This window comes from Vigna angularis, chromosome 6, assembly GCF_016808095.1.
Source record: "Vigna angularis cultivar LongXiaoDou No.4 chromosome 6, ASM1680809v1, whole genome shotgun sequence".
Taxonomy (NCBI): Eukaryota; Viridiplantae; Streptophyta; class Magnoliopsida; order Fabales; family Fabaceae; genus Vigna; species Vigna angularis.
Genome location: NC_068975.1, coordinates 21,636,179 through 21,663,807, shown reverse-complemented (window position 1 = coordinate 21,663,807; position 27,629 = coordinate 21,636,179). Strand labels below are relative to the sequence as shown.

General features: G+C 30.1%; 2 protein-coding genes across 7 annotated transcripts; one reads left to right on the top strand and one right to left on the bottom strand.

The window, feature by feature from the left end:
* Positions 1–2,228: 2,228 nt before the first annotated feature.
* On the top strand, positions 2,229–10,022 carry LOC108343084 (alpha-glucan phosphorylase, H isozyme). Its single transcript, XM_017581139.2, has 17 exons — positions 2,229–2,401; positions 2,551–2,609; positions 2,734–2,972; positions 3,648–3,827; positions 4,246–4,422; positions 4,514–4,599; positions 4,784–4,973; positions 5,303–5,395; positions 5,865–6,043; positions 6,159–6,276; positions 6,368–6,496; positions 7,589–7,807; positions 7,890–8,093; positions 8,408–8,566; positions 8,900–9,163; positions 9,333–9,523; positions 9,648–10,022. The coding sequence occupies exons 3-17, from the start codon at positions 2,748–2,750 to the stop codon at positions 9,772–9,774; spliced, it is 2,541 nt and encodes an 846-aa protein (XP_017436628.1). The 5' UTR covers positions 2,229–2,401; positions 2,551–2,609; positions 2,734–2,747; the 3' UTR covers positions 9,775–10,022.
* A 4,186-nt stretch (positions 10,023–14,208) lies between these two features.
* Positions 14,209–17,708, bottom strand: LOC108343254 (serine/arginine-rich splicing factor SR45a). Of its 6 annotated transcripts, none has more exons than XR_008249871.1 (8): positions 17,576–17,708; positions 16,936–16,958; positions 16,762–16,854; positions 15,967–16,075; positions 15,703–15,852; positions 15,454–15,557; positions 15,169–15,232; positions 15,027–15,089 (listed from the first exon to the last, which is right to left on the bottom strand). XR_008249871.1 is itself a non-coding variant. In XM_017581411.2 (7 exons), the coding sequence occupies exons 2-7, from the start codon at positions 16,956–16,958 to the stop codon at positions 14,437–14,439; spliced, it is 1,092 nt and encodes a 363-aa protein (XP_017436900.1). In that variant the 5' UTR covers positions 17,576–17,707; the 3' UTR covers positions 14,209–14,436. The 6 variants fall into 6 exon arrangements, 4 of the variants coding, with proteins under 4 accessions (XP_017436900.1, XP_017436901.1, XP_017436902.2 ...); XR_008249872.1 differs by having other exon boundaries at positions 15,454–15,542; XM_017581411.2 differs by lacking the exon at positions 15,454–15,557 and having other exon boundaries at positions 14,209–15,089; positions 17,576–17,707.
* Between the last annotated feature and the right edge of the window lie 9,921 nt (positions 17,709–27,629).

Here is a 27,629-nt window from a genome sequence, read left to right as displayed (position 1 = left end):
GCTTTATGAGATCTTATAATGACAATAAGAAAACCAATATCAAAATTAATCCCTAAATCAACTCATCATGTATGGAAATATCTGATCACTTAAAGTTACTTGCATAACTTCTCTAGCACATTTAATTTATTAAAGAAGATAAATATGACATAAAACTAAAATTTACTTGTGATTCCATGAAACATAAAGGAAAATCTTTCATCTTAAATATGAAGAGTCTAACCATCTACAATACGACATCAACATAAAATACCTCACTTGTTAAATAATAATAACTAAAAAGGAGATCAATAAATTCATAAAAACAAACATGCAAAATAATTTTTTTAAATAAAATAAAAACAATAAACAAAACAAACAAAATAAATTTTAAAAATAAAATAAAATAAAAATAGTATTGGATTTCGGTATCTAGAATAATACTTAAACTAATTTTGAAATCTGGGATAATTTAACTAAATTTCGAAATCTGCTAGTATCCATAATTGGATTTTTAAATCTAGTAGTATTCTTAACAGGATTTTTAAATCTGGTAGAATCTTTAATTGAATTTCAGGTCAAATCTTTTATACTTCAATTTCAAAATTTGGTAAGTTTCTAAATTAAATTTCAAATCTGTTGATTACTTACCAACTTTTAAAATTGATGCATTCTAAAATTTGATAAGTTACTTAATCAAATTTTAAAAATTCAATATCTCTATATCAAACTTTGAAATTCGATTGCTTTTTTCAATCAAATTTTGAAATGAGTTGATTATTGAAATTTTTTTCTTACGACTTTTTAAAATCAGATGACTACTTTTTACAAATTATATTTATAAATTCAATATATGCAAAATATAATAAAAATAAATACCGAATCTCTTTTATTCACACTGAAAAATTCAAAAAACAATTCTATAGGTGAGAATAATGAAATAAATCGTACCTTTATGTTTTAAACAAATGAAGATGAATAAAGAAACGCATAAAAACATCGTTGAAAGAAGAAAAAAAAAAGCTGAAGTGGAAGAAAAAAACTGTAGTTGGAATTGCTTCTAAAAGTTAAACAGTAATTACTATTTATCTAATTAATTTAATATTATATATATAAAAAGGTATTGGAGTACAAGAAGAAAAATTAGAAGCTCAGAAAGAAAGCCCCTTATTTTTTTTCCTTTTATTTTCCAAAAAAAAAAAAAAAACTGCAGTGCTAGCAATAAAAACAGCTGTGGTAACAACAGTTACGTATTAAAAAGGAATAATTTAGTTTATGGAATGCAGTTAATAATAATGTGTGCAAAAAGCAAAAGTCTTTATTTCCATTTTTAGAGGTACAAATGGAACTATAGACTTACACAAGTAGCTGAAAAGTTAAAGAAATAAAAAATTATTACCAAATTCACAGAAATGAAGAATAAAATACGTTTTTGACTTCTAATAAATTATAGGATTTTATTTTGGTCTCTAATATCTTTTCTATTCCTAAAGCATTATCTAAAACACTTTATTTAACTGTTCTGAACCTTATTAAAAAGCGAAAAGATTAAAGAATTTTATTTCTGATTAAGATTGAATTTAATAATTTATTAGAGACAAAATATATATATATTTTTTGTGGGTGAGGGAAGGATTCAACGATTTGAAATTTAAAAGAACAATTTAACAAAAATTACTAAAATATAATTATATTTTTATATTATAAAAAATATTTTAGTTAAAAATATTGTAAGAATACACTTGTTTTACATGTAACTAATTAATATGTCCCTTATTAAAGTAGCATATCAGTTCTATTTTCATTTTTAAAGGTTGACATCAAAAGTTCTATGAACATGTATCATTAGAATCCAAATAGAGTTATACAATTATGGTAAAATTATGTAAAACCAGTAAAAAATGTATTACTCTAAGAAAACGGACATTGAAATATAAATCCTTTTTAAAAATCAAACCTATAATTATGACTATGTTTTAGATATTCCTGATTTCCTGGTAATAACTGGAAGCCACGTGATGAAAGACGTATAACTTGCACCTACGTTTCTTCCTTTTCGTGAGTTTCCAACCGCTCTTGTAGAACATCAACCTTTTTCCTTACGACCGCTTCCAATCAAAGCTCACACGTGTCTTCCTTCTTACCGTTCCGAAACTATCTCATCACTCATCCCATAATGCTCCATTTTGTAATCCCAACGCAAAATGGCAAATAAATCTAAGTATCTAACCCCACCATCACTCCATGTGACTCATTGTTTCCTTCGCTTTCACTGCTCACTTTTTTGTCAACTTCAATTGGAGACAAAAGAAAAATCTAAACTTGCATGATATTTTCTTCCTTCTATTCACTCATTCAATCACTCCAAAGCCTTTCTCTATCTCCTTCTCTTTCCATGTAAAGGGTCTCACTCTCACTTATGGTATCATTCAGCATCATATCTCTTGATTCCCTTTTGTGGCTTAGCAACAACACTCCTTGAAATATCTTCCCATTTGCTTCCACGTCCTGATTCTGTTTTTGCTTATTAATCTCTTGTTTTTCCACTTGCACGTTTCTTCAATTCTTAAGCCTGATTCATAGAGATATATATAGAGAGAGAGAGGCAACATTCATTGAAGTTGGAAGAGGTAATTGTTCTTTCACTTGGGGCTTTCCTTTTATGATCAATTTTATTGGTGGTAAATGAAAGTTGATATTTTTGTGACAATTTGATAAGTGGGTTGTGAAAAAAGGAACTGTTTTTGGTCACAGATAAGGAATTAGAAATGGCTGCTAAAGTAGAGGCTAATGGTGGTAGTGGTAAGGTTGGTGTTTCTGTAGTTTCTGCCAAGATTCCAGCAGTGGCACATCCATTGGCTGAAAAGCCTGATGAGGTTGCATCCAATATTAGTTACCATGCTCAGTTCAGTCCTCATTTTTCCCCTTTCAAGTTTGAGCCGGAACAAGCTTACTACGCCACTGCTGAGAGTGTTCGTGATCGTCTCATTCGGGTATGATCGTATACTTCTTGGAATTGGGATGTCTACAGTTTATTTGTTAGTCAAGAGTGTTTTATTCATAAGCGGTTACAAATATGGATGTGTTTCACTTTCGTGTTATAGTTATAGTGATGATTAAAGATGTTGGTATCTCAATTTCTCAATAGCAATCGACAACTAATAAAATGAGATTTTTCTGAGAGATTTAGGACCATTAATTGGTCATGCCAACAAGCAGAGTATTTCAGTGTATATGGAATTGTGGACATGTATGTGCATGTGTGATGTAGTGAAACTTTTCATGAGCATGGATCTTGTCATCTCAAATTTTAACATGATAACGTTGGGCACGGGAGAGGATTCATTCTTACCTTTTTATACTTCTCCATGGGACAGTTCAATTCAGATTCAATTCAGTAGTTTGAATTGAACTGAAATTTGGACAGATTTATTACTTCTAGTTGGTATTTGTAAGCAAGAGGCAAGTTATGAATAATTTCTTACGAAACTATTAAGGAATCAAATTACACAAATAAAGCTTAACTAAGTTAAGCCAAAAAATAATTGACTGTTTTTAGAATTTTGTAAATAGTTTGTTCTCTCCCTACTACTGATTTAAGTCCTAGGTGGAATTGTTTGCTTGGATAGGACTAATGCTGCTATTGTACATTGATGATACTATTTCAGCAATGGAATGAAACATACGCTCATTTTCACAAAGTTGATCCCAAGCAAACTTATTACTTATCGATGGAGTTCCTTCAAGGTCGAGCTTTAACCAATGCCATTGGAAATCTGAACATCCAAGATGCGTATGCTGATGCTTTGCGCAAATTTGGACTTGAACTTGAAGAAATAACAGAGCAGGTAATAAAGATTACAATCTCTGTATGAAATATATTTTTCTCTATGGCCTTGGTTGTGATATTACCCTTTTCCATTGCAAAAAGCATTTTAGGCAAACCAAGTTCCATGGTAAAAAGTTCAGAAGGAAAAAGAAATGTAGACATGATTATAGTCTAATGATCACTAGAGAGAAATCTTATGCATGCTATATTATCATTGACAAATTATGTTATTGATGTATAACTTGTGAGGAGATTCATCCCAAATGTTTACCTGATTTCTACTTCCTAGATCTTTAATCACCACGGAATGGCTTTCTTAAATTCAACATTCATTTTCAGAATGAAAGCATCTTCCCAAAGTCTTTCATATCTAATTGATTTTAATTATATGGTATATAAAAGTTGTTTGTTGCACCATTCAACCTGAAACTTTGCAGGAGAAGGATGCAGCACTAGGAAATGGTGGTCTTGGTAGGCTCGCTTCTTGCTTTCTGGATTCAATGGCAACACTTAATTTGCCTGCTTGGGGTTATGGTTTGAGATATAGATACGGGCTATTTAAACAGAGAATCACCAGGGAAGGTCAGGAGGAAGTTGCAGAGGACTGGCTTGAGGTTTGATTTATCTCCTTTATTTGAAATCTGTGGAACTATATTACATATTTCATGAGATACTGATTTGCAAAGTCAAATGAAAACCAAACAGAAGTTTAGCCCCTGGGAAGTTGTGAGGCATGACATTTTGTACCCCATCAGATTCTTTGGTCATGTCGAGGTTAACCCTAATGGAAGGTTAGTGTAAATATAAGGATTTACTTTATAAAAGCAGTTTTAGCTGTTGTTTAATGACTATCTATGATGATTAAAATTTTAAAGCATAATCCCTTTTATCCTTTAAATGTTAATTCAAATGTAAAAACAAGCTATATTCAGATGCAGTGATATGAAAGTACTTACAGTTTGGTGTTTATACCAGCCGAAAATGGGTTGGAGGAGAGGTTGTGCAAGCACTGGCTTATGATGTGCCAATTCCAGGTTACCAAACCAAGAACACCATCAGTCTTCGCCTGTGGGAGGCAAAAGCAAGTGCTGAGGATTTCAATTTATTTTTATTTAATGACGGGCAGCATGATGCTGCTTCAGTACTTCATTCACGAGCTCAACAGGTTGGCATCTGTGAATTTTGATTACTGTTAAAGAGTAAGTAGGTTGCTTCCTATACAAAGTAGGCAGAAAAATGGGGGGTGACTTGTGTGTGACTGTATTAGGTATAGTTGATCAATGGTTGTGCTTCTACCTGCAAAGATCCTGTTATAGTGATAAGAATCAAATGAACAAAGCTTTTATTACCTATATATTATCCGATAACAATCCTTTTGAATTTTAGTTATATTCCCAGCCCCCATGATCCCCTCCCCTTGTCCTTGGCCTCTGTAAAAAGAAGCAAGCAAAAAGTTATGTGAAGCATTTCTAACCTAATATTTGTATTTTGTAGATATGTGCAGTTTTGTACCCTGGGGATACCACAGAAGGTGGAAAACTTCTACGATTGAAGCAGCAGTTCTTTCTCTGCAGTGCATCACTCCAAGTAAGTCAAATCCACTTGATAACTTTCCTTTTCATGCTAAGTGTTCCTTACAGTATCGTATTATTCCTTGCACTCATTCATAATAAGAAGCTAGGATTGAAACTTTCAGCAGTGATAGTAGGTCAGTGACTGTGTATTGTTGATTAGATGTTATCATGATTCAAAGTATAAATTGTCATCATTTTTAAGTTTTAAGAGAAATTAGCAGTTATTTTCACTATCCTCTGTCAGTAAATTATGTAACAAACAAAATGTTCTAGTTTCTCTTGGGACTTGTCTTAATGAACAACTTCGCTGACAACACTTTCTCTATGTAACAAGAATGTTTTATAAATTTAATGACATGGATATTTTCACATGAGAATCAATTAGGGTCATCTTTACATAATTCATTCTTTCCAAATAACTTGAAATTTTGTTTGACATCCTTTCCTTACCATTGTCCACTCCTATCTTTGAACAATTACAGGATATAATATCCCGATTTAAGGAGAGGAGACAAGGGCCTTGGAACTGGTCAGAATTCCCTACAAAGGTTGCTGTTCAGTTGAATGATACTCACCCAACACTTGTAATACCAGAGTTGATGCGATTACTAATGGATAACGAAGAACTTGGATGGGAGGAGGCATGGGATGTGACATCAAGGTTAATAAATTGTACAAAAATATTGTTTGGAATGTTTATTGTCCATCCTCTTTATTTCACCACCCCTCACAATTGCAGTGTATTATTGTATATCTCACTGCTATATCTTAACTAGGACTGTTGCTTACACCAATCATACTGTCCTCCCTGAAGCACTGGAGAAATGGTCTCAACCTGTGATGTGGAAACTTCTTCCACGCCATATGGAAATCATACAAGAAATAGACAAGAGAGTAAGTTGCTCCCTTTCCATGTTTCTCCTTCATTGACTTCATGAAAGGTGCACTGATATATTTTAATGTGGAAACCATGAAACGCTTGCAGTTCACTGCAGTGATAAGTACAACCCGGTTGGATCTTGAGAGTGAGCTAGCCACCATGCGCATCTTAGACGATAATCCCCAAAAGCCAGTAGTTCGGATGGCAAATTTGTGTGTGGTTTCTTCTCATGCCGTAAGTGGTGTACTTTTTGGAACTCGATTAAAGAAGAGTTTCATCTATCTTACAATGTTATTGCTTTTTATCATCATATACCTCCAAAATTTTCCAATATTGGTTTAGGAAAGAAAACATTGAACCGAATGTTTTTGGACAACTAATATCGAATTCCAGTAATAGTGCTACTCGAGCAAGCATATTTCCTGCATGTTGTATTGTTTTCTTGAAGATTTATTGGCTGTCACGTCAAGAACAGCTGCAATGTTAATACTGTAATGCATGAATCTATTGTTTTTCCAAACTCGCCTATTGTTATAATAGTGGTATTATAATAAAGTTTAAACTGAACATTTGGAATGCCTGTAAACCAGAGACTTGTAATGTTACTATAGCAAGTAGCAGACATAATACCTATGAAGAGTGAATTTTTGCTCTCTTGGGTAATGCAATTGATCAATGAATACTACAATATATACAGAAACTATCTTGACCAATCCCAAAATATCCTCATAAACCAACAGTATCTCCTAACTAACCCTACCCGGGAAGGCAAGAAAGCTATGTATTAGGAGAAAATAGTACAGTAGAAAGATATTACATTGAGAAATAAGGTATTAAAAAAAGAAGAAAATAGTGAAAATATAGTGCAGTTTTCATTAACCTGAGTATATTCATCTTGCATGCTATCATGATTCACCAAAGAGACTAGTATTTGTTTAATTAATATCACAATATGCTCTATTAAAATATTGTTATTGATAGAAAAAAAAAACTGCTAAAATGCAATCTATCCTCTATCATAATTTCCATCCATTCATCTAACAGAAAAACAATTGCAAGGTAAGAATTATAATTTAAGAAGAATGAATTAAAGATGGCCAGTGAAGGTGTCCAAAATTATGAATAAAAATATGGCATCAAAGGTAAGGAATACCAAACAGCCTTTTATGAGTCTATGTGACAATTTCCTCAATATTTTATATTTATATATGCCTTTCTCTCCATTTTCTAATTACTAATTTTCTTTTTCCGTGTAACCCTGGTACATATGATTGTGAAATTATTTTAATTGAATTTCATGTACTTCTTCGTGTCTATCTCCTGTAGGTGAATGGTGTTGCTCAGTTACACAGTGATATATTAAAGTCGGAATTATTTGCAAATTATGTTTCAATCTGGCCAACAAAGTTCCAAAATAAAACCAATGGGATTACCCCTCGGAGATGGATTCAATTTTGCAATCCTGAGCTCAGTAGGATAATCACCAAGTGGTTAAAAACTGATAAGTGGGTAACCAATCTTGACTTGTTAACAGGTCTTCGACAGGTAACTTACCCAGATTCTTCTTCTATGCAGCAAATTGATTCCCATTACGATGGTATACTAATTCCTGGTGTTTTACCCATAGTTTGCAGACAATGAAGATCTGCAAGAAGAATGGCTGTCTGCAAAGATGGCTAGTAAGAAGCGTTTAGCACGGTTTGTTTTGCAGGTGACAGGGGAGAGCATAGACCCGGATAGTTTGTTTGACATTCAAGTCAAGCGTATTCATGAATACAAGAGACAGCTACTTAACATACTTGGTGTGATTTATAGATACAAGAAGCTAAAGGTATGAGAAACAGCCTACTGTTTGATAGGGTATTCTTTGCCTCTTTTAACTGATGTTGATAACGAATCACAGTTGCATCATGTGGCCTTATCCTCATATCCAAGCTTCTATTTTAACATTTTATTTTTTGTGCACGGTAATATTTTGGAGCATCTATGTCTAGTGAAAATTCATTAACAGTGTTTAGTATATAGTATTCATCTTCTTCCATCTGGGAGATGAAAATATACTGTCACTTATTTTGTAAAATATCCTAGTATTATCAAAATACGTTATCTATGCTGAAGATAGTCATTATAACTGAACGATTATAGGAAATGAGCCCTGAAGAACGGAAGAAATCTACTCCGCGTACTGTAATGATTGGAGGAAAGGCATTTGCAACATACACAAATGCTATAAGGATTGTCAGGCTGGTGAATGATGTTGGCGCTGTTGTCAACAGTGATCCTGAGGTCAACAGCTTTTTGAAGGTAACTTGATTTTGTGCAACTTCCTACATAAAGTTCCTTTGTTTTTTAAAGTAGAAAAAAATAGGATACTAAGTTAATCCTTCGGATATTTCCATTACTTTGACCACTCAATGTTACTAATGTTGTAAAAGAGGAATGGGGAAACAGTTAGATCTCTAGAACTGGACCTAGATTTATAAATCTTATATCTGCTCCATTACTTGACTTATCATCCACACATGCATACATGACAACTACACGAATAGAAACATTATGTATTTGCTTGATTCTTAATATATATCAGACTCTTCTTAGGGAGAAGAAAAAGCTAACTGCTATTTGAACTTTTGTCAGGTTGTGTTTGTTCCGAATTACAATGTGTCTGTGGCAGAAGTGCTAATTCCAGGAAGTGAACTTTCACAGCATATAAGCACTGCAGGAATGGAAGCAAGTGGCACAAGCAACATGAAATTTGCTTTGAATGGGTGCCTTATAATAGGTACTTTAGATGGAGCTAATGTGGAAATCAGGGAGGAGATTGGTGAGGAGAATTTTTTCCTCTTTGGTGCCACAGCAGAAGATGTTCCTCGACTGAGGAAAGAAAGAGAGAATGGACTGGTGAGCATTTATTTATGCATGTTGGGCTACCAGTTATTTTCAAAAGGGATGCAAAATCAAACAATTATTTTCTCAAAAATAAGCTAATCCAACTTTAAAACACATGTAATAAGCTTGAAATTTCCACCAAAGTAGTTCTATCAACATTACCATTTTTTGTGATTTGTAGTTCAATCCTGATCCTCGATTTGAAGAGGCAAAGAAGTTTATCAGGAGTGGAGTGTTTGGAAGCTATGACTACAGTCCATTGCTTGAATCTTTGGAAGGAAATTCTGGTTATGGTCGTGGTGATTACTTTCTTGTTGGTCATGACTTCCCAAGCTACATGGATGCTCAGGCAAAAGTCGATGAAGTGTATCGGTAGGACAGAATCTCTATTATGTTTTCTCATAAATTTTAACCAATAGTAGAAAGTGTTAGCACTTCTCCTGAAACATGTTATTTGTCCTATGTAAATAATTTTGTTCATACGATTTGCATGCAGTGATAGGAAAAAATGGCTAAAAATGTCAATCTTAAGCACGGCTGGAAGTGGAAAGTTCAGCAGTGACAGAACAATTGCTCAATATGCCAAGGAAATTTGGAACATAGAAGAGTGCCGCGTGCCATAATTTCTGCTGCATGTCCCTTGCAAGCAAGTTTATGTATAGCACATAGAGAATGATAAATTTATAAGTAATAAAAAATATGAAAAAATAATATTCTGAAAAGAGAAAGTAAAGGAGACTTTTTTGCTTTCTGTTTAGCTTGTCACAAGATTTCAGCTTTGTTCTTATATTAAATGTTCTCTCAACCATCTGCTTCTGATAGATAGTGCCTTCTATATGCAAATAAATCTTTAGTTTCATTCTCTGTGAAATTTTCTATAGCCTTCTAAATTTGAGGATTATTTTTTCATCTTTGCAATGAATTAGTCTGGTGTATATTCTGGTCCAGTTGAATAAGATTCTGTTCTAGAAAGAATAAATGCTGTATATTTTCGTATGGATAAATAATATTCACATCTTTTGAGAAATTATCCAAGTATAGTTATCTCTCCTTTATTTTTAAAAAATACACTATTTTCTCTAAAAAATAAAACGTGATATTTTCTCTACAGTCATTACTATTTTTCTTTGTTGATCATCTATCTACTTAGTTGGTAGTTGATTTTAAAGAACTTGTTATTGATACCAAGACTTCAGAATAGGAAATTTTAAATACTCCTATTCTCTCCTCTGTCAAAGTTTGTTGTTGATATACATTAGACAAAGGGAGAGAGAAAAAACAAAGAGATGTCTATGATATCTGCTTGACACATAATTGGTATTTGCAAATAACAGATATTTGAATATCACTGTTTATAAATAAGTTGGATATAGTATCATATTACTCATATATATGAGTATTCATTATTCATAACGAATAGACACTATTTATATTCCACCAAACCTGTCACTTAATTGAATCCATTCAACATAAGCTAAGCTCATTTTCTACCTGTTTAATCGATCACTAACTTGGAGCCGTAAAAGCATCCAGTGCCTCGTATGCTTTTTTTTTCTGCCAACCCTTAGATTTTTCTTATATTTTGGTAGTCAAAAACTCCACTTTTATTTCCAGTGGCTTTTGCTTTCTTCCATTGTTCACTGAACAGGACTGGATTTTATAACTTCCTCTTTTGCTTCCAAGGAGATGAGTTGGCATGGAGAAAGAAATGTGGTAAAAGGTGATTGAGATGTCGTCACCTAAGATGAATTTAGGAATAATGAAGATGCAGATTTCAAAGGAATTATTTGATAAAGAAAGGGTTGGAGAGTTCCATGTGTAACTTTGAGTGTCATGCAGAACGTAAGGAATAACGAAAAAAGGTTAATTCAGATTAGTGAATGTGTATTAGGATAAGAAATTTTAGAAATTCTAAAAAATTAAAATATATATTATTCGAATTATTTATTGTTAAACTTTTCATTTCTTAAATAATGTGTTTGGATGTAGACATATTATAGATTTTAAATTTTTTTATAAGATAATATAATTTGTTTTTTAAGGTAAAATTTTATTTTAAAAAATTATTCTATGAAGATTTTAAATTAAATTTTACAAAAACAATATTGGTCAAATTTAAATATTCAAATAATATTTAATAATTTAATTATTTTAGGATTAAATATGTTTACTAATTTAAAAATAAATATGTTAATTATTTACTAATTTAACAATTGAATTTCTCTTTTAAAGTAATATTTTATTTTAAATATATTGATTCTAAAATATGAGGCTTCACACATTTCATTAAGTAAATTATCATATAAATATTCTATCAAATATATATATATATATATATATAGAGAGAGAGAGAGAGAGAGAGAGAAAGAGAGAGAGAGAGAGAGAGAGAGAGAGAGAAATGTTTAATTGTATTTTGAACACACTGGATAAAAATTAAGTGGAAAAAGGAAAGTTTGATCTACATATTCCTGAGGTAATTTGAATACACCTATTATAGTTTTAATAACTTTCTTCTTTCAATTTCTCATTAAATAATATTATGATCTTCAACAGTAAATATATAAATTTGTTAAGGGCATCCTTCTCTTAATTAACCAACATTTTAGTTTTTATAATCTACAATAAATTGCTCTTTTTGAGTAGTCATGATAAAAAAAATTGAAAGTATTGTTATTATAAAATTAAAACAATTAATAGGAAATGAATTATTTTTATAACATGTACATATGTTTTATTACAATTGTATTTTTTTGCTTTGATAATTATTTTTCATTATAATAAATTATATTAAATTTTATAATTACTTTCACTACATTTTTGTATCATAAAAGTGAACATTAAGGCTAATAATGTCATAATAAGATTTAAAAAAACACCATTGATTTTATGAAAATAAAGCCCAATTGTCGATAAATTAGGTTAAAGTTTGAGAAAATACTTAAATACTTGGTTGTCCTAGTTTAACAAACGGATAATAATTTCAGGAGGGCCTCCAAAGGATTATTTCAGCAAAATGATTTGTTACAACCACTAGTAATATTTTGAAGTTATAGAAATTTTGAAAGTAAAAAGGTTTAATTCCACCTTTCTACTTATCTTCTGTTACATTTGAGACTAAGTGGGGGCATAGTATACTAAATTATATTAAATTATAATTAACTATATTTTTAATAAACTATAAAAATTGAACTACTTAATATAATATTTAAATTGTACAGAGTTCAGATTTTAAAAACTAAACTTATAATTAATAATTGAATTTTGAATTGAAAGATTAAGCCTGTTATCAGCTACATAAATAATTATTTTTCACATACTCTATTGGTTGTTATGCATAAACTTACTATACGTATAGATTGGAAGTTATGCATTTTATAAACTTACTGTAAATATTAAAAGGTTATGAACTTAAATAATTGTTTACAATATTAATAATATTAATAAATATCAAAACACTACAATTTCAATTCGAATTTAAATTATAGGTTAATTTATTTAACAAATTCAGTTGGTACTTAAATTCAAATTTTAAAAGTTCATTGTACTTCATATTAATTTTTTTTATAATCTTAATTATTACCAATTAAAACAGTGAATAAAATAGACAAATAAAGTAGATATTCTTCTTCAAATACTATTCTTCTTCAAATACTATTTATTTTATTATTTTAAATATAAAACAATATCTTTAAATATACCATTTTCTTATTTTAAATATAAAATAATATCTTTAAATATACTATTTTATTATTTTAAATATAAAATAAATAGTATTTTAAATAATATCATCTTCAATTCCACAATTTAAAATTTGTAGTTATATATTTACCGCTTTTTTTGAAACTCGCTTATGTTTGAATGTAAAGTTTAGTTTAGATATATACTTTAATATTATAGTTCAGTTATAACTTAACTAATATAAGTTCAGTTTGTTAAAATTGAACTATAAAACAATACAGTATGGATATTATATTAACTACTTCAGGTTTTTTTTAGTTTATTATAATATAGTTAACTACAATTTAGTATTGTCAACACTCAATTTGATCTGGATAAGTAAATAAATAAAAAAAAGAGAATAATAATTAATGGTGGGTAAAAAAGATAAAATAATAACTATAATATCAGACACAATATTTTTGAAATGTTAGTTTAACATGGTAAGAATCAATATTATGTTAATAATTATAAATAATAATTAAAATAATATATAAGAACAAAATATGATTTTAAAAATGGACAAATTTTCTAACAATAATTATAATTAATGTCTTCAATATTATTTGATTTTTTTTCTTGGAAGACATTTTCTTTTTCTATTTGTTCGTTGTCAATTAATTCACAATTAAAGACAAAATTACCATTATATTACAATGTATATATAAATATGCACCATGTCATGAAAAAAAGGGAGAAAGATTCTGAGTATTAGAAGCTGAAAAGATATATCATCTCTGCACCTTTCTTTTTTCTCTTTTCGTTGAAGGTCTTTCTAAAGGTATTAAATACTCGTTGGTCTATAGCCGGTTTCTTTCTTTTTTTCCCACCATTCTTGAAATAAAAAAAATACAAGATCTTAAAAATAAAAAATGTTAATCGTGTTTCTAAAAAATAATCCATAATAATTTTCAAACAAACTCATAAACTTTTTCCTAGATAAAAAACTAAACGATCGCTAATTATCCACCGTAAAAGAAAGATTTTGTGTCAACTTTATAATTTAATTAAAGTTATTATTTTTGGACAAACGCGATAGAGTACTAACAATTTTTTTACGTGTAACCGATTCTCGAACTTAAAATCTAATTTTCATAGACATGTCTTATTTTTTGGTTTTCTATAGTTTTTTTATAATAAGTCACTCTCAAAACTTTTTTTCAAACCCGTTTGTTTTTCGACTCGTCGTCCCGTCGCGACAATTATAATTTAGGGACGACAAGTATAATTTAGTTAATTTTGGTCAGCCTTATTTGTTACGATGTAAACACTTTCGAAGATCACATCATCTAAGCACCAGAAGAAAGGCCAGCATAAAGTAAAAGGAGCAAATGGAAAAATAAAAATCAAACCAAACCAAGGTTGAAATTAGATGTGATCTATACTGACAATAACATAATATTTCAATCCCGTACTACTAGGAATAGGGTCGTATGGTTTTTAGACAAAGTCATTAACGGAACCGAACGAAAACTTCACCTAGAACTACTGCATACATATGTCACCACACTAATACATTATCTACTACAATAAGCCTAAGGTGTTAAGTTGATTGGGAGCATCAAATTTCAAGTTGAAGGAGAGGAAGATCTTGGAGTATTAGACCTGGATACTGATCTTGAACTTGCAACCACACTGGAGGACCTTGACCGATCTTTCGAATATTTGGCACTTCTCTTGGAGCTTCTTGAAGGACTCCTCCTTGGCCTGGGAGACACACTTGGAGAATCTCTCCTCTTCGAAACGGGAGTGGCACTCCGTGAGTAGCTCCTCCTTGACCTTCTCCTTGGCTTAGGTGAGGCACTGTGAGAAACAGACCTGTAACGATGCCTTCCATAATAGCGATCATTGGGTGAGGTACTTCGTGAAACAGACCTGTAACGGTTCCTTCTGTAGGAGCGACCATCCGGCCAGTCATAGGGAGAGTATGATCTGTCACGCATGCTGACAGGAGACCTGCTATAAGGAGAACGAGAGCGAGAATATGACCTGTGTCGATAATGATCATATCGCACATAAGACCTGTACCGGCTGTAGTATGGAGAGTAAGACCTCCTTCTTTGTGAGTAATATGGAGAATAGGATCGCCTCCGCCCATAGTCAGGAGAGTAAGAACGACTCCTACTTCGGTCTGAAGAATAGGGAGACCGACTGTAGCTTCTTCTGTAAGGAGAATAGCTAGGGGAACGACGAGGAGAGTAACTTGGAGAACGGCGTCTCCCTGTAATTTAATGTTAGGTATTAGGAAGATAACCGAATAAATAAATAAATTTGAAGAGATAATAACTATGAAAACATACCACGAACAGTTCTCAACCCTAGATACTTCCCTGGCGTTGGGGTTCGACCACGTCGCCTTCTGGCCTGCAATAAATACAATAAAGATGGCATGAGTATAGGGCATTGCCAGTCACAGATAGATAAACAATAATATCATCAATGTAAAATAAAAAACATTGCATGTTGGCCCAAAAAGTAGACAAACGGCAACTGTGAGAGGAGAATCATTTGAAGCACAAATTCACAATACATGAGATAATAGGATATAAACTCAAAAAAAGAGAGAGAAATGCAGGGCATACAACCCTAATGATCTGATACTTGGTGGTGTATTTGATTTGTTTGTTTAGTTGTGATTTGAGAGTTTGATGAAGAGCTGCTTCACACAGCTAACCTGCTGCCACAGAAACTTCAAATGGAAAGCACAAAACTTTCAAAACTCGGGAACTAATGAACCAATCACCCATGTAACTTCTATACATTGGAGTTGAACAATTTAAAAGCAAATAAGAATTCAAACCACAAAATAGGGCAGCATTGCTCAAAGACTATACCTTCTCAACTGTAATAACACGCCCTTCAAGTACAGAGCGATTCAAATACTTTACACATCGATCGGCCTCCTCAACACTCTCCATTGTCACAAAACCAAACCCACGGGATTCCCTTGTCCAAGGATCAACCACCAAATGTACATCTATCACCTAAAAATAATAACTTACGAGTAAGAAACAGTAGACAGACAGTATTTACATCTCCACGGAATGATAGGCTCTTCAACATCATTAAATTAACAGCAGGCATATTGAAGAGCTTACTTTCCCCTCGGCAGCAAAATGCTTTTCCAGTTCCCTCTTGGTGATCCTAGGAGACAATCCTGTCACATACAGATTGTTTCCTGGATTTTCTGCATCCCTTGATACACTCCTAAATCAAGATATAATAGCAAATTAAACATGAATGCATAATCAGACAACAAAGATGAAAAGATTATACCAACAGACAATTTACTGTTGAAATCACACAATTCGTTATGGAATCAACATGATTCAGCAAGTTAATCATTATATTGCGAGAAATCACAAAAGTCTTTCAACCATAATACGATAATGAACCAATGTAATCCTCTAATCCCTAATCGGTCACCAATATGGATCAAATCACATTATTCAATAATTTACTGTTTATCCCAAAAATTCTCGTCAATAAAAATGAAAGACAAATATGAACATCCATAGATTTTTGGAAGAAAAAACACCTGAACGAAGAATAAACTACAGTAACATCTTACTTGACTATCCCGTTGTTTTTTACGTTTTTATATACAGGGAGTTTACAACCCTTCACTCTATATAACATCCTCAAGCGTTGTGTAGCTCCATTATCACACTCATAAAACAAAGCCTTCACATAGTCACTCAATGGACATAACTACTATTGACTAATAATATTCATGTTTACAGAGGCAACGCGGTTAGGTATTGTGTGGAGCCTCAGTTTAAAATTTTAAACTGCTATATATTGAACACCTTACTTTAAACATCACTCAAATGATTCTATAATATGATATTCAACGAAAAATCTTTCTAAAAAATTTACAGGGGAAACCCTACCTTGAACGGCTTCTGGACATGGACCTTGAGAGGGACCTGGACACAGACCTACCATATCGCTTATATGGTAAAGGAGAAGGCGAAGGAGAATATCTAAGAAGGATAGATCATAAAACCAATAAGTAAAAACACAAGCCACACGAAACATAAATTAAAATTGAACGAGAATCTAACCTTGACCTCCGTGAGTACGACATCTGCAACAATGAGTAACCCAAAAAGATAAAAAAATAATAAATCAGTTGTCGCATCGGACAATTCGCATAAATATCAGCATCCAAGCATTGACAAGCATTGACAAGGTATTGTGTTATTTTTCAAAACAATATTTGACCCCACAAACACAAAATTACCAATTTCCACAACAACAGCCACGTTCATAAAAACCATGCAAAACTAATAAATACCAGCGTGTCCTCGCAACAAAGCTTCCTATAAACTCGAAGAATTAAATTGCCATCTAAATCTCATATTTATATTCAACTCATGTTACTTTTAACTTTCAATCAAACGAAACATCACTGATCACACACATAACTCCACAACAACTTATTACCAAATCCCTCCGAAACTAAAAAACAAAATATTAAAACTAAAAGCAGTAATTTCCACAAACTCTCGAATCAATTTAAAAATAAATAAATAGATTCAAGCATCTTGACAAATTAACAACAACTCATTCCAAAGCCGTGTGAGAAGAACAAATTCGATTGCCGCAATGGAAATTCACAAAAACGATAATTGAACAATATTGAAGATGAAATTAATGAATCGTTCGCCATACATTGAAAAAACAATGAAAATTGGGCTTTACCACGGCAACAGATGAACCACGAGGACTTGCTTTATTGAAAGTAAGAGAACAATGAATATAAAATTTGTGGGTGACGAGACGAAGACAGGTGTGTTTTGAAAAGGGTGAATGTGAGGGGAAAGATGTTTATATAGAAGAAGAAACGTGAGGCTGTGGTTCTTTTGGATGCTTCTGGAGAATCGGACGCCAAAGCGGAATTAAACTCGCTTGAATTCTTCTGAGGCTTTTGGGCCATTACGAATATGTGCCTTCAACTTTTTGCACCCCATATTTTCGTCCTTCACTCACAATATTATTTAAATTTCCATCTTTATTCTTCTAAATTTATACCACTTAAAAAACTATTAGTTTGTTTCAATGTCACAAAATTGTGAAAGAAATGGTGGTAATAAGAGTGTTTAAGCATTATTTTTTTAACCCACGAAGAATCATTTTTCAAATACATGCTACAGTGAAAAAACTATATTACGCACTTCACAACAAGTACAATATGAAAGTTTTTAATTTTTTAATTTATTACAAAATATATCACCCTAATTTTAATTTATTGCAAGATATATATCACCCTAATTTAGATAAAAAATACCAAATGGACATAATTAAATTGGTAATACATACTAAATTTGTGAAGAGGTACTTAAAAACACAAATTTTAGAAAACTGAACTTTAAATACAAACATTAAGTATTGTTTTTATTTTTTATCTTTGTCAAATAAAGAATTAAAATTTTGATGATTTTAAGTATTTTGTATCATTAATATTATGTTTTTACTAATAAAATTGTAATATCTCTTTTTTTTTCATTCTTAAAATCTATAATTAACCCAAATTACATAACTTAAAATAAAATTTCTTTCTTATTTTATTAAAAATCTTAATTACAAACCTAAATTACATAATTTAAAATAAAATTTCTTTCATATTTTATTAAAAATCTTAATTACAAATTGATTTTATTAAAAAAAACATAGCACTGAACCATTATATAAAACATCTTCCGATATTAACCTTTCTTTGTACATCTTCCTCACCTGTATCATCATTTGTTCATGTAAAAATATAAAAATACAATTATAACATATGCAAACCACCACATAAAAAAAGTGAACTAAAATAAACAATAACGATAGTTATATATATATATATATATATATATATATATATATATATATATATATATATATATATGGTTTAATATTTTTGCAATCATCGTTTTTTTTTTTTGACATTTGCAAATTAGTCTCTCAGTTTTTTTATTTCAATTAAGTTTTTATTAGTACTAACACAATTAAATAGATATTACGAGTCAATTTGTGGTTTTTTTATTTTTTAAAATATTTTTTAATTATTTATTATTTTTACTTTTATATTTAGATAAAAATGTCATGTGTCAATATGAAATTATGTCATGTAACAATGATAGTCTATGTGACAGTTACAGTGTTATGTGTCATTTTCATGTTATGTATCATTACACTTGTTTCAGTTTGGTCTTTCTATTTTTATTTTGTCTTAATTCAATTTTTTTTAAATTAAAATTTTCCATTTTGTATATAAATATTATATAAAAATTGATATTTTTATTAAAAATTATAAGATTAAATTTATTTATATTTTACATTGAGTTAATTATATAAATGTTAATTATGTTTTTTAAATGCATTTATAAGAGTTAAAATGATGTGATTAGTGAAAATAAGAATTTAAATAAAATGTGGAAGAGCATGGAAGAAGTAGGAGCAATATGACCTTTAATTACGGATTTTACTATATTTTTTCTAATTTTTTATTTTAAAAAATTGAATTTTCAGGTTATTAATTTGTTCATTGAGTTATGTCATTTGAAACATTCACACTAGCCTGTCATGTCATTGTTCTTCTTTTAACTATTATAGGTACATTTAAATAATATACTCAAAACTTATATAATTAACTAAATATAAATAAACTCAATATTGTTAAACGTATTTGTATAACATTTATATATAAATTGAATTTATTTTTAATTTGGGAAGGGACTATGTCAGAACCATTAAAACCCACCCAAAACCCAACTGACTGGAAGACATGTGTCGAGGGAGGGGAGCTGGAAAACGGAAAGTGGAAGACAGGTGTGAATAGTGAAGTGGTCGTTCGATTTTGACGGTGGAAGAAAAACTCTAAGTTTTCAAACTTCACGCCACTTTCTGCATGCACCCTTCTTCCCTAGATTTCTGAAACTTTCATTCTCTCCTCCTTCTCTCTAACAATCTCATTCTTCTTTCTACAAATTCTTACCTTTTCTTTCCTCCGATCATCATTTAGGCACCATTTCCACTCTTCCGGTGTCAAGAGCTTTCGATTGAATCGATCGGTTTGTGAAGCTGAGCTGATAAGTTCTTCTCTTCACTCAGTCGTGCGGTTTTATGGACATGCAAACCAAGTTATGGTTTCATATGTTGATCACTCTTCTAAAATGAGTAATTTTGATAGTGTTTTGGTTTTACTTGGTTTAGTTTTGGAGAATTGTTGAGCGTTGAGGGTAGAAGGATTTGTAGAGGTGAATCAGTAATCCTACCTGTGAACGTTCGGTCACATTAGAGGTAAGGGAAGCTTATATAATTTGATTTTATTCTCGTTCATAAATACTGGTATGCTTGTTTGCTTTGTTGAATGAAATATGAAGTATGACTGTTACTATGTTTTGGTTGTATGAATGTATTAAGATAAATGCTGAAGATTTTATTAATAAGAGTATGAATTCTAAAGTATGTAATTCCATATGAAAATTTATGTTTGTCACTGAATGGTCTTTGACCGTTCGGTTTTCTCGTGGACTCGGTTGGAACTGGATTCTTTCATTTGGATGGAATTCCAGTTGAGGACCGAGCGTCTTCTTTTAGTAAAATTTAGATATAAGCATTCAACCAAGGATATTTGTTCCTTGGTATTATGTTATAAATTTAAGTATATCTATATGAAATTGTGTAATTCGTTCATTCTTGAACATTAGTTAAGTGATATCTTATATTTAGCAAGCCTTTATTCTATAAATTAAGTTGTGTTCGGTTTTTCACCAAGCGCTCGTACTATGTAGTGCTAGGTCTTTCATCAAGCGCTCGTACTATGTAGTGTTAGGTCTTTCACCAAGCGCTCATTCTCCTTTTAGTAATCTGTCTTGATAATAAGAGTGTTCGTCCAAACTCAATAGTGTTCACTCTCTACCGTGCTCGGTCTTCGACTGACATTCGGTTTTTCTTGATGATAAACTCATAGATAAGCTAAGTATTTATAACGTTCGATTTCTTCATATGATTCTTTTAAGTACTATCTTTTGAATGTCTTGCAATGTTTGTATTCATTGGTTTCGGCCTAGAGTCTTAGTACTCGGCCTAGGCTTTGCAGTGTTCGGTCTAAACAGTCATGAGTCAGTTCATTAAATTGGCTCACTTTGTAAATCACATTCGTTTCTATGTTCTTGTGAAATAGTATCATAATCGGTCTCTTCCCAACCCCAATAGTTACTCTCCCGGTTTTGATCCGTTTTGGAACTGGAAACCTCTCGATCTCACTCCAAGTGTTCGGTCTCGTTCGGGGGTGGAAGATTTACGTTCGGTATTTTGTATCCTAAGGGATTTTCATTCAAATTGAGGTTTAATAATGAAAGATGATGGAGTATGTTATGGATGAAACGTATTTGATTATGAAAGAGTATTCTGGGGAGGAATATCTCATGAATGAATATTGGAATTGGTAAAGTATGAATGTGGGCATGTTAAGCTGGGGGTTCATCCTGATATTCATTATTACTCGTTCTCACGTAGAGAAGGGTAAGTCATGTGTGGGAATGATAGGAGGTCCTAGTCCTTATGGTTAATTTGGACAGATAAGACTAACCTCGGGTGGCAGCTGTTGAGGGTATCACAGTTACTACATCACCCGGGTGCACGAACGTCGTAGCTACACAGAATTCATACAGTCCGAACAGTTAGAGTCTAGCATTAGGCTTTGCATGTAAAAGTGAATGAACTATATCGTTTATTTGAATTGTGTGAAATCCATGTTGATATTTGAATTGAATTACATAAGCTTACCCTATGTTTCCTATCTTGTCTGTTTTGTACGTTCGGTTGTCTTTCTGTTGCAATGATCATCCATGTAGATGTGAGCAGAAGGAGAAGAGCTGTTGGAAGAAGCGTTGGAAGAAGAAAATTTAGTCGAGGTAGAAGTTAAGACCGAACAGTAGAACCGTTCGGTCAGTATTTTAGTTTAGTTGTACGATGATCGTTCGATCATTTTTTCCCTTTTCTTTTGTAGGACCGTTCGGTATAGGTCTTTTGAAAACCGTTCGGTCAGGATTGCATCTTTGTACAGTTTTAACTTTCTCGTTATTTCTGTAAGGCCGTTCGGTCATAAGCGCAACCTATTGTATGGTTTTACACTGTATTTTTGGATGTTACAGACTAAAATGTTTAATTTTAAAAAAGTTAGGATTAAATTAAGACAAAGTAAAAATAAAGAACCAAATTGAAATTAACAGAATGACACGTGATATGATATATGACAATGACATGTAGTAATACTACTATCTTGTCACATTTTCATTATCGCATGACACAACATCAATAAAAAAAGAGGACCGTTGAGTGATTAAACCTATATATATATATATATATATATTAATAAATAAAAAACATAAATTCAAACAACAGTTCAAACATATTATCACATGTTCAAAACATATCATCACAACAATTTATACAACCACCAATAAACTCAATAAGAGAAACTGATTTGGAACTAAAGTGTCACTTTTCATCACTCATCTTGAAAACCCTAAAGAAATACACAAATATCACTTCTCACTACTCTTATTTATAATTTCAACAAAATAGAAATCATACTCCCTTCAAAAAGTCTGAAGCTTACTTTTGTTACAAGTGAACAAAGTTATCATTCACCATTTTTTATCAAGTCGCCACATACAAACATGACAAGATAATAAAATGAAACTTAAATTCTCTTTATTTTTTATTCTTCACTTAATAAAACATACCTTTTAGTTTCTAACTGTACATAATATCCAAGGTTATATATTAATATTTTTTTATTGAATAATGATTAATCGAATTTTTTTAAATATCTTTTAAAAAACTAAATTCCTTAAAATATAACTAACAAACATTATAATATTTAAAATTTTTAATATAATTTTCTAATTATTAAATTTTATAGGATCTCATAAATGCATTCTACTCTTATAATAATACTCTTATAATAATAAAAGGGTAAACATTAATTAATATAATTGTAAAATTTCATGTGTAAGAAATAATTATTAAAAACTAGTTTTTTTATTGGAAATAGATTAGTTAAATTAAAATATTATTATAAAATAAAATAAAAAGCCGTCATTCTCTTACTTATCAAAATATTATGAATATCTCTAAAGATATTTTGAGGTAATATTTTATATATATATTAACTAATTATCAAATTCTATTATATATATATATATATATATATATATATATATATATATATATATATATATATATATATATATATATATATATCACGAGTCTAATAAATAAATAAATAGAGTATCTCATAGGATTATTTAACTCAATTTTTTTCAACATTTAATTTTTATTCAATTCTCTTGTTCACTATCACATTCATTTATATTATAAATTTCGAAACTCTTTTGTGTTTTCTAACTCAATGTTTTCTCATAACGAGATAATAACTATGCATTTAAGAGTCTGTACCTTATCTCAAAGACATTTTGATCATATCTAAAACATTTTGACGTCTATAATGAAGTCAAGTAAAATTGTTTATAGACCACAAGTTTTATAGTAATGTACTATAGTTAAATCATGAATAAAAATGCTGTACTCCTACTCCTTAGCTTGATTTTTGTCCCTACGTAGTGTTTTCAATCAATAATTTAATATGTTTCATTAATAAATTATTCTCTTTATAAAATAATCACTTTATTACTACTAATTATTTTATTGTCTTATATGTTATTTTATTCAAAAAGTCATTGAAATTATTGTATGAATGTTAAGTTCAAAATAACTAAAAATTGAATGGTAGAAAAACATTGAACAATAATACAAAATGATATGCTCTGACATTGTTTGAAAGTAAACAACGAACAACACATTGGTCAAACATCATAAAAAGATAAATGATAATAAAAAGGCTAATATACATAAAAAAAAAAATGTCACACCTAAAGTGTGGTTGTATTTAATAGATGAGTTACAAAATATTGCCTTAACCCTTCATTATATATGAGAAATAGACATACTCAAACATTTCCTAATCACTAAAGATTGGGTAAAAATTTTAAGAGTGATGATTAATTATTATTATCACTACATTACAAATGTAAAAGCTTTTTTTTTAAATAACATTGTATTGTATGTATACATGATTATCATGCTTTCTTGTCACCGATAATAGTTTACAACTCATTAACAAAAACTCTAAAAAATTTATGGAGCAGATATAGAACATTGGGTCCCTTAAAAAGAGAGCATTCACATACTAACAATCTAACTGAAGTGGTAAACAAAGTTACATTGAATAAGTTAAAGAAAAAGCTTGGTTAATCCAAAGGCTTATGGACTCATGAAAATTCAAGTATATTATATGCATACTATTATACTTATCATGAAATAAAAATACCTTTTCGACTCATATACAGAGCATCTACTATGATCCCTAATGAGCCTGAAGAAGTCTTTACGAGAGAAGAAAGCTTTGATTCGAAGTTTATAATAATAACAAGTTAAGAGTTCATCTTAACCTTGTATACTAGGTAAAAGAAAAGACCCGAGTAAGGGATTGAGCTCTAAAGAACTGAGCAACACGACAATACAATACACACATCAAGAAAATATAAGTGTGGAGGCAAATTGGTCTAAAACTAGGATGACCCTCATTGATGAAAAATATGTATATTAGATCGGTTCTAGAACACATATTTGATTGGTTTCGCAACCGATCTAATATGTGTTGATATAATATGTTGAAAACAAATTAGATCGATTATGAAACAATCGATCTAATAACTTAAAGACAAAAACCAAGAATTACACCAAACACAAATAGTTAATTATTCAATAAAAGATCTCCAAAATCCAATATCTCACAATAGGAATAAACCTAACAAATCACACCCTAAAATTTTAACAACCGAACAAAAAAACCAATTAAAGAACAAAAAAAGGTTGAAGTGAAAAAGCCAATGCATGGAATCGACCACATTTGAGAAAATTAAGGAAAAGAAATTGTGAAGCAAAACACTACCTTCATAAAACTATCAATAAAAATTGAGGTCCTGGAAGCAAACGAGCTTATAAAGGAAGATTGAGAAATTGGAATTGGGCAAAAGAGAAAACACTACCCATTTGACAAAGGCACTACGACAATGATGATTAGGAGTGACCTCAAGAAAATAAGTTTGTTGAACAATGACACATCAACAATAGGGCACAATAACAAGAGTAGTGAGTGCTTGAAAAAGAATATAACTTTGTTGTTTTTTCGCAAGGAAAATAAGAAGCAACGAAGACGCGAGAGAAAAGACGAACCTCAAAAACTGAAAAGGGTTTTCGCACTTGATAGCGAAAAAAACATATTAGATCAATTATTTCTTTAACCAAACTAATATGTACGTATTATATCAGTTTCCCCTATAACCAATTTAAAATATTTGTGAGTAATTACAAAATTGTCATCATGTTTTCCATTATCAGTTTCGCTACTACTAATCTTATATCTTGTTCTAATATCACCATTTTCTACTAATGATTCACTCCTAAATTGAGCATGTGAACTTGAAGAGCTTAGTGGAAAATTGTCGTTGAGGAGGACAGTGAATGCCACACATTCGAAAAACTACTCCGGTTAGAGTTGAATGACAACACATATGCAAGCTAATATGATTAAGCATGGATAAAATATATTTGATAAATACTTAAAAGTGTTTAAAAGTGTCACATAAGTTTGGATTGAAATACACCTAAAAACTACTTAAAAGTGTCACATAAGCTCAAATTGAAATATATTAAAGAACTACATAAAAATATAAACGTTTTAAAGTTTCATGCAAGCCTAGATTGAAATATATATATATATATATATATATATATATATATATATATATATATATATATATATATATATATATATATATATGAGAAATACTTAGAGGTTTAAAAAGGCCTTATAAGCTTAAATTGAAATATGCTCGAGAACTACTTAAAAGCATCACAACAACTCAATTGAAATATATCCAATAACTACTTAAAAACATCACAATAACTAGGATTAAAATACATTAAACAAAGTACTTCAGAGCGTTTAAAAGCACCAATAGTTCATATTGAAATACACATGAGAACTGCTTAAAAACGCAACATAAGCTCACAAGAAAAAACATGTGAGAACTATTTAAAAGTGTTTGCCCATAATCATAATGCATGATCTCATATGTCTATATATCCTAGTTGGACATTTGATAGTTGATTATTTTAAAGATATGACTTTTTTAGGATAAAGTTTTTAACAAGACACATATTTGAACATTTATTTACAACACATATTTATTAAGCTTGGACTCAACCTATATGAAAACTACTTAAAAAATATTTGTGTGTTTTTTTTATATCTATGAATACCCACACATATTTAAATATTTTTTAAAATGAAATTACAAAAAAATATACAAAATAATATACTTCAAATTAAATATAAATTTATTTAATTAAATTTAATTTAAAAATATATAAATTAAGTTTTAATTTAATTTTTGTGGATACAAATAGTATGATATTCATATCCAACCTATTTATAAACTAGTACTAAATTACTCGTTATCCACTATTTACAGGTACCAATTATTCACTGCAAATTTTATCAATAGGTACTTGCTGATATAAATATTTTTGTCAATTTTGTCTACTATTTACCAAAATATTTTGGAATATCTTCAAATATATTTATAGAACTAATTATGATATTCTATTACATTCATAAGATATTTACGTGTGTTTTTAATGCATGTGCTAAAAAAATCTATAAATACAACATCCTACCGCAGTAGTACTCAGTACGATCCTTTAAAACTTAATTCTTACTCAATTTTCTTATGCAATATCGTATTTATATATATATATTACAAATCTTAAAACTCCTAGTAACTTTAACATTGAAGAATTATTTGTAGGTGAATCTTCTTTTATTTTTGTTTATAACTTTGAGTTTTCTCATGAGACAACAAGTTAACTCTTACTAGTCTCTACTAACACTTTAAGAACATTTTTGATAAAATCCAATAAAAACATTAGCCATATATATATATATATATATATATATATATATATATATATATATATATATATATATATATATATATATATATTGAAAAACACATATTAAGTAAATATAAAAATAATTCCCTTTATTAGTTATAATTACTTTTAGCAATCCTATTTCATGTAAGTTTAATCAGAGATATTTTAACATAATAGAAAATGAATTAGTCTTTTCTGTGTGACATAAACTTATTAAGAATGGACTCAAGCTAATAAAGTTGTGATTGATAGTATGCAAATATGACATATTTTAACCTACTATAGAAACAACTACACTAACTTAAAACAAATGATTTTGCGAGGACCACCATGTCCCCTGGTGAAATCAAACCAGACATCAAACAAGGAAAATAAATGTTAGATCCTCTATTATTCAATAGAATGCGTCCAAAATTTTACAAATACAAAATGTGTTCAACAGTTGCAAAAATAAATATGATCAAACTTTACTATCTAAACAATTACCAAAATTGTTCATCACAAAAATATGAAAGTTTAAACAAATATTTTTATCTAATAATATATTGGCGTTTTTTTTTAATTGACATGTAAAAATTCCACATGTTGTTGAATTGTTTTATTGGGTACATGTAAATGTTTTTAAGATATATTTTTCTAATACAATACTCTTTACATTACTCATACATATTTTATTCACACTTTAACTTTTTGAAACTCT